Source organism: Phalaenopsis equestris, unplaced genomic scaffold (assembly GCF_001263595.1).
Source record: "Phalaenopsis equestris unplaced genomic scaffold, ASM126359v1 Scaffold000760, whole genome shotgun sequence".
In the NCBI taxonomy this organism is placed as follows: domain Eukaryota; kingdom Viridiplantae; phylum Streptophyta; class Magnoliopsida; order Asparagales; family Orchidaceae; genus Phalaenopsis; species Phalaenopsis equestris.
Genome location: NW_018165200.1, coordinates 398719 through 407616, shown reverse-complemented (window position 1 = coordinate 407616; position 8898 = coordinate 398719). Strand labels below are relative to the sequence as shown.

The 8898-nt window shown below is 36.7% G+C and overlaps 1 protein-coding gene across 1 annotated transcript; it reads right to left on the bottom strand.

Annotated features, from left to right (window-relative positions):
• Positions 1-1886: 1886 nt before the first annotated feature.
• On the bottom strand, positions 1887-3262 carry LOC110030768 (putative RING-H2 finger protein ATL53). Its single transcript, XM_020733675.1, is given in 2 exon segments — positions 1887-2360; positions 2362-3262. Coding segments are annotated over 2 exon segments (1089 nt in total). The 3' UTR covers positions 1887-2172.
• Between the last annotated feature and the right edge of the window lie 5636 nt (positions 3263-8898).

Below are 8898 nucleotides of genomic sequence, written 5' to 3'. Positions count from 1 at the left end.
TGTATGTATGTGAAGATCCCTTGTATATATATATATATATATATATTAAATTAATTAATTAAAAAATATTAAAACTCATCTATTATCATCTCGGTCGAAAGCTCTAACAAGCACGCGCGCCTCCTTTCTCCTCTTCCTTTGCACGCCAGACTCGACTCATACCCACACACAGTAGCCTTCTCATTTTCTTTCTCTACATGTGAGCACACTGAGTCTCTTCTCCTCTATTAGGGCTAGAGATCTTCTTACCTTGCTCGCACTTAATATTGCCTCCTCCTCCTTCCTTCAATTAGGACACTGCGTCGCCTTCTCTTTCGGCTATGCAAATGTTGAAATCTCCCATGGATGCAATTGATGACAGACTTCTTCTTCTTCTTCTTCTTCTTTTGTCTTCTTCCTTCTCTTGATCACTCTAATCCCTCCCTCGCTCTTCGTTGGTTTGAAAAGGACACACACAACTCTTAAGCCCAACCACTAATGTTGTTTAACCCACACTATAGATTCAGTTAAAATTATTTATTTATTTATTTAAAAGTTCAGTTATTATAGATATGCTCAAATTTTGATACATTTATCCTACTTGTGCATTTTGTTAGAAACGGTGGAGTCCGATCCACTATGCTTGGACAATTACTTTGCTTTGGAGAGTCACACCTCTTCACAAATAACTACTCTCACCTTCCTCTTTTTCTTTTGTGAAGTGAAATTGTGAAGTGAAACATCTCTTCGCTCTCTCATGTTCGTGATAAAAGCTTCGGATGACTCTCCTTAGGTTTAGCAGTCACGCTTTGAGTTCTTATTCGGTTTCCTCGAGATAGATGAAGGTTTCTTCGGGGCAGAGGAAGAGAAGTGCAAGAAGGAGCAGTTCCTTACGGCAGAAGGAAGAAGAAGAAGATTGTTATCCCTAGGCTTCTTCTTGGTGTCTTGTGGCAAAAGAGAAATTGGGTCTATTTCTCTTGTAAGTTTATCTCATTCGGTGTATTTTGGTATAGAGTTTTCTTCGGCGTATCTCGGTATATAGAGAGAAGAACAGAGAGAGAAGAAGAGAGAGAGCAACGAAGAGTGAGAGATTCCTCTTGTAAGTCGAGGTGATCGACTGGTGTAAATTCCTCAAGTAGTAAAATCATCTGCAACTCCGTGGACGTAGGCAATTTGTCGACCCACGTAAATCTGTGTGTTCCGCTGTGTTGTTCTTTTCTGGTGTGATTTTTCTCGTTCTATTTTTCACTCCGTCGATCGTTCTCATGTTTGATTTATATATATACCACATCAACTAGGATATCTATAGATCTCGCAACAACAACACATTTGATGCTCATTTAGTATAAGAAACCTGAAATGCAACTTTTACTTATAGGAAGACGTTGCTCATGAGACTAATACAGGAAAAATATACAAGGCTAATCACCAAGACAAGTTTGGAGACCTGTTCTTGTTGTGAGACCAGGATTCCAGGTAAAATAATTGTATTCTTATTGATGTTATCTACATTTGGATTGTGCATTTTTTGTTATAAATTTTCTTCTTGTTACTATCTAATCAGAATATAAACTCAGTGAAGGGGCAGAAAGAGTACTTGGTTTACTGCATGAAAAATTCCATTATAATTTTTCTTCTTCTTACACCTCTCTGCTGCTGTAATGATTCATTAGTTAATGTTCTACATAAAATTATCGGCTATCAAAGTGAAGCTGTGAAATTGATCGATTATTAACTTCTCCTCTGCTTTTCTTCCTCCTACTACTACTTGCTTCTCAGCTTGAGTTTAATAATTAACAGAAATAAGCCACACTCTCCAAACAAAGAGAATAAATACAAATAGAGATTCAAAGATATGTTTTCTAATGAAAGAGGAAAAAAACCAAAGAAACTTGTGAATTTGACGACTACATTACCAATCTTTTGCTGAAGTATTAATATTACAATGTTGATCAAATTGCAACTTGATGAGTGATGGAATGGTCATATATTCGGTTAAAGACAGCCTTTCGCATGAACTGCTACAAAAAATTGAACCAAAAACGTAAGAGGTAATCTGAACAGTACTATATATCAAGCTTTGTGATTGGGCCAATTGTATCAAAATAATTGTAGTGTGACGTCGTTCCAAATAATCACTAGAAAACATCATTATTCATAATCAGAGAAACAGCAGAGAATACCAATCCTGTATCAAAGTGGAAGAACAGAGCTGCTCCGAGCCCGCCCACATCTCGAGAAGAAGAGAATTCTCCCAGTCCCAGAAGTAGATCCTCCTTCAATTTCTGCTAAACACTTTTGCAGGCAATCCCCTTTAGGACTGCAACGCTGTTTACCCTTCTTCTCATTACCATTTTCCTCATCGGAACAATAGCATTTCCTGCTCCTTCTTCTCGTCCTGACAGATCTCTTCTTTGTCTAAACTGAGAAATAAGTCACGTCCCGGCAGCGAATGAAATGAGTTCGACTGACACAGCCGCTGCAGCCTATTTCCAGGCAAATGACTCCCATCCCGAAGGATGGAATTCTCGGGGCCGTCCAGAGAGGAATCAGCAACATTATCAACTCCTATTTCTCTTCCCCTATTATCTTCCGAGCTCCCCGAAACCCTTCGATCGCTAATCAGAGCATTACCATCTGGATACATGGAGGCCAAAACCTCACTTCCCGAATCGGAGGAGACGATGACGTGTGCGCGGCAGAGAGGACAACTGATATGGGCCCGCAGCCACGTATCGATGCAGGGAACGTGGAAGGCGTGACCGCATGCTGGAAGAAGGCGAACGAGCTCGCCGTCGCGAAACTCGGCAAGACACACGGAGCAATCGGCGGTGCTGCCGACGCCATTGATGTACGGCTTCACCGAAATGGAGTTGATAGTGGACTCATCGAGTCCGACGGTTCGAATGCGCCAAAAGGGGTAATCTGCCTCGATACCGTCCTGCTCTGAGGGGAGGTTGGCTGCGGTGGCAACGTTGCCGGAGCGGCGCCGGCGAGCGAGGACCGTGTAGTAGGTGAGGACGAGGAAGAGCACTGCGGCGACCACGCAGACAGCGGCGATGATGGTGTTGGCGAAGATATGGTGGCTGAAGGAGGTCGGCTGGGAAGGAGGTTGGAATGAGGAGGAGCAGTTGTGGATGCAATCATTACCGTTGATTGTGTTAATTGAGAGCATCCAACGGCGGAGAGCCATTGGGGAAGGTGCTTCGGGGACGGCTTTGCGTAGAATGCAGAAGCTGATAGGGATAAGAGGGGCAGTCGCTATAGGCATTCGGCTTTGCATTAACGTTGCGAGACATGTGGCACAGCTTTATGACGTGGCAGGGAATAGTTGGTGGTGGGTTTGTGGGCAGGTGTGAAGCCAATGGCCCCGCACTGCCGTGCCGTGGAGAATGAGTGACCTGCAGGCTCCTGGTAGAAAAATTATGTAAAGATGTGCCGTGGGTGAAATTTGATAATTTTAATTTTGTGTGTATGTAAAGCTAATTTTGGTGAAAAAAATAGTAATTATTATGAAATTTTGTGTTAATATTCAGAAAAAAAAAATCGTAATTATTATGAAATTTTGTGTTAATATTCATATGCATTAAATTTTATTTATAATTGATGTGTGAGTGAATTTGTGGTGTTGATGCTATACAATAGAAATGATGGGTAGGAACATTAGAAAATATTTTTACGTTTACGTGAAAAACCCGAAAAAGAAAAAATCTCGTGGATTGGCTCAGTTAAAGTGATCCACTATAAATTGGTTACTACATATATAGCTCGTTATCTCACAGGTGGGAAAATGTTACACAGTCTCCCGAGCTACAACACCGGGGCAAAGATGAATTTGTCGTATCATGAATGAGAGTAATAGTCAAAGTTTTAATGCACCTTCTTCGGGGGTCTGACGACATCCATGATGATGTGCCGCTTTTGTAAGTTGTTTTGTACGGTGCTTCGTTACAAGAAGTGGCGGTGATCCATGATAACCATTAGCTGCTGACGAATGGTGGTTGATGATGATTGAAAGCTGCAGGAGTAGAAGACGTTCGTCGGATCGTCGGTGCAGAAGTGATACTAAACATTAGCTTCTTCTCTAAGATTCAATTCCATTCAAGTTTCAACTCCAAGTCCCCTCTTCAAATGGGGGTGAGACTCTATTCTCATCGACAATTAAAGAATGAATTTGAATCACTTTGGTCGGATTACCCAGAGATATTTCCTTGATCAAACGATATTTGATAGACATTTGAGTGTCTTAGCTAGGTCATAATTAAGGGATCTTGAGCTTATTAGATTTTTCATGCATAGCTCCTCGATTAAACTATAAGATTTCCAGATTCGACATACGTTTGAGCTTCCAAATATGCCCTGAAAAGTTTCAAAATGTAATTTAATAGCTTAATTGAGGTTTCATTTGGTTTGAACTCGACCAATTTTTGTACAGTTGTTCGTATCATCGAACCGGTCAATCTGATTTTAAGTTTATTGAAATCGGTGTTCTGAATGACTTTTAATTGAAGCTTGCATGTTTCATACTTAAAAGATCATTTTGAGATCTATTTCATGTTTTAAAATTCGGGCTAGATGATGGATTTGTGAATAACGTATCAGTAATGATTGAATTAAATTAATTAAATATATTATTCAGTGAATGAAATATTTGAAGCAACTTTCTCATTACATTTCTTTTTAGAAAATCATCATTGTGTCTCATTTGGCATGACTACTTTCTTCTTTTTTTTTTTAAATGTGATAAATCATTTTTTTATAATCAGACCTACTAAAATGTAATATATACATAATACAGGTAGGGTATAAGAGAATTATTCATTAATTTTTTATCACCGAATCGAACTTACCTGCCGAAAATGGCTGAATCGAGCCCACCAGCCAAAGTGACTGAATTGAGCCAATATGCAGAAGTGGTCATATCACGTTCTTATCTTCTTCAAAAGGGCAGTCCAACTCATCCTTGCAAGGACAACTATCAGATGAAGTCATCATTACTAATAAGGACATCCTTCAATCCTTGATTAAAAATGTTACTTGACTCTTGTAACTCATTCCTTTTACCTAAGGATCAATGATAATCACTTCATGAGCAATATTTGACATCGGCCGACAACACTTGATATGTACACCACAAATTTTTCATCAAGACACTGGTTGTATCGCGTTCTCATCTTCTTCAAAAGGGCGGTCTAACTCATCTATGCAATGACGACTATCGGAAGAAGTTGCCATTATTAAAAAGGACATCCTTCAATCCTTTATTAAAGATGTTACATGACATTTGTAACTCATTCCTTTTACCTAAGGATTAGGGGCAATATCTGGCATTGGCCGACAACACCTGACATGTATGCCACAATCTTTGATATAGACACTATAAAAATACGGCACTGGAAATAAACTAAACTATAGGTGAATTGTCAGACCAATTTCAAATATTATTTTATTTTATGTTGACCTGTAAGATCTCAAATCCTTGACTTAGATCATAGTTTCTTTGAAGGATATTTAGATTATAATTTTCTTTTTTAAATGAGCTATGATTGTTCTTAATTGAAGTTTTAATATTTAGTTACAACATCAATAATATTCATATATGCTTGTTTTCTTTATTCAACATTTATTATAAGCATTTTCTATGCACTAATAAAATTATTTATTTGATAATATTCTTTGTCACCATGAGATATAATTAAAAATAATCCTTTATTTTTCTCTGAAATCTCAAACCCATAGAATTAAATTAAATTATGATAAATGCATCAAATAATTATAAATTTGATTTAACCAATATTATTTATATGGATTTTCTTAGTTTTATAAAATATACTAGTTATTAACAACTAACCTTCAATTACAATCTAGTGACTCTCATTCAAAGCTAATAGTTGGTTGTTTCAAAATCCACACAATTACCTCACTTTCTATTGCATTCTAATGTGTCTCCATTGAAACTTTGATACAACCACCCTTACGTTGCATATGATTCCTTCAAAAGTACCCCTACCATAATATCACCCGTGCTTTATTATTGCCACCACCAAGTTTGTATTATAATTTTGCTTGTAACATAATTATCTCTTTTAAGACCAATGTCTTATCCTTGCCATTTTATAGTTATCACCATCTTCACGCCAACATTATGACCTTTCTTTTGCCACAACCATCTTCTTTAAGAATTATATCACAACTTTCTTTGCACCATTTTCATCTTCATTAAGATCCACAACATAACCTTGCTTACTCCATAATATCTCTTTCAAGGTTTATATTATAATTTCTTATATATGTAACGTTTTCCACCACTAAACATGCATCATAGCCGTCTTTTTAGCAGTCACGCGTACCCTCACATACATTGTAGTCATCACTTCCACTAGTTTTGCACGTGCGAGCTTATTTTGATTTACAACTATCTCCTTCAATACCTATTCTATAACCCCATTTGCAATCCATTTGTCTTCTTGAAGATATGATCTATAATGTCTATTATGCTGCAATTGTCTTCTGCGAGATATGACCTGAATGTCCTCTCATGCAATACAGTATAGTCTCTTACATTATAGCCATTGCCACCACAAATCTGCACTATAACAGCACTTGAATTACAAATATCCCTCTCAAGACATTCAGAACAATTGCAAGTTATAGACCATATCAATCAATGGAAGAACTACGTCTTATCTCTGTAACAGCTCTTAGCCATCACTTATTTTAACCATCGTTATTCATGTTTACTTCACATGTTACCTTCCATGCCATTATTATGATGATTGGCCGACATTTCCTCGGAATAAGCCATATAGAATCGGCATAAAATAACAATCTCTATAAATGAATATCAAACTTGAGGAAAATTTACATGGATGCCACATAATTCTTATATGTTTAGATATTTAACACCCAAAATTTGATATTTACACTTATAATATTTTGGTGTCATAAATATATTTTAATTTTAAAAAAAAGATCATATTTTTTTATGTGATGTCGATGATTTATGTGATATGCATGTAAATATGGATGATTACATGTTAGATATGTAAATTCATAAGAATTGTGTGGTATGCATGTAATTGTTATATAATGAATAACTTAGACTCCCTTTGAAGGGGAAAATATTTGCGTACATAAGACGCATGCAACGATGCGTATGTCCAGGGTTTATTCAAGGGGTACAGGAGGGTTATATCAGGTTTATACCTCTCTATAACCCCCATGTAACATCTTTGTAAATTACATGTAACCTACAAATGAGTTTACAAATGAGTTCCAGTTCCGCACTTCTGTAGTTTCATGAGTACAAATAAGTTACATGGATGTTACAAGGGAATTACACGGAGGTTACAGAGGGGTATAACCCGGATATAACCCCCCTGTACCCCCTAAATAATCCCGAAATAATCTCTGATGTACGCAGCGCTGCGTATATCTTATGTACGCAAATATTTTCCGAAGGAGCTTCTCTTCGTAGAATTTTTTGTGTTTTTTTCCTAAGAAGCGTTCAGAGATGTTTCCAAATGAATATTTTCCTGGTGCAATGTTTATTGCATTTGAACGGAGCAAGATAGTCATTCTCAGATGAAGCCTTAAAATTTCGTTCTAATGTTAGCAACATAAATGAACTTAGGGGTGTAAATGGTGCAATGTTTATTGCATTTGAACGGAGCAAGATAGTTATTCTCAGATGAAGCCTTAAAATTTCGTTCTAACGTTAGCAACATAAATGAACTTAGGGGTGTAAATGAGTTGAGTCGAGCTCGGGCAAACCCCGGCTTAAACTTGAGCTTGATTTATTTTATATAACTCGAACTTAAGTTTACAAGTTCGAGCTGGCTCACGAGCCAGCTTACTTAACATAAAAGAGAGAAAATAGTATTAATTCAATGTAGTGTTATAATAAAATGACAAATAGAATGAGCAATAAGGAGAAAAGTACTACGAAATCATTTAATATAAATTGCAAAATACTATTTTTAAAAATTCTTAATACTTTTAAATATAAAATATTCAAATTAAATATATGGAGTACATTTTATATTCATATTTTTTTAAACGAACCGGCTAATATGCCAATGAGTCAAGTCAGGGCTAGCTTGAGCTTGACTTGTTAGCTCATCAAGCTCAGTTCATGAGCTGATTATAGAGCCAGGCTCGAGCCTGCTCAGGAGATTACTTTGACTCACTTAGGCTCTGTTTGGCGCAGCTGCAGCTTCTCAGCTTTTCAGCTGCAGCTGCGCTGCCCCCGGGGTTTATGAAAAAAAGACCATACTACCCCTATTTGGTAAAATTGTTTAAAAGAATAGTATAACAACCATCTGTTTATGAATAAAAAACTTTGTATTTACATATCTAACACATAAACTGAAAAAAAAGATTCATATGCAACACAATCTTATGTATTTACATATCTAACACATAAACTGAAAAAAAAGATTCATATGCAACACAATCTTATGTATTTACATATCTAACACATAAACTTTGAAGTTTTATGAATATTTGCATAGCTCCCAAAGATACAATACATGAACTACAAATATTTAATGCTTATACAAATATTTACATATCTAACACATAAACTTTGAAGTTTTGGCTATTAAACTTTGAAGTATCAACCATTTCTTTTTCCAGACACCAAAAGTCCTCTCAATTACACCACGTAGCGATGAATGTCGTTTATTAAACATTTCCTTTCTTCCTCGTGTGACGTTACTTGCACGAGCGAAGTCTGGTATGTGATATCTCGTATCAGGAAATGGCTTTAAATACCCTCGTTGCAATGGGTAACCAGCATCAACCAAGTAATACTTACCTAATAAATAGAGCAATTAGTACGAAAATTCAAGTTATTTTAGGGATCCTAAATAATAATTGCCTAATAAATTGAACAATTCGTATGAGTTCGATCCCGAG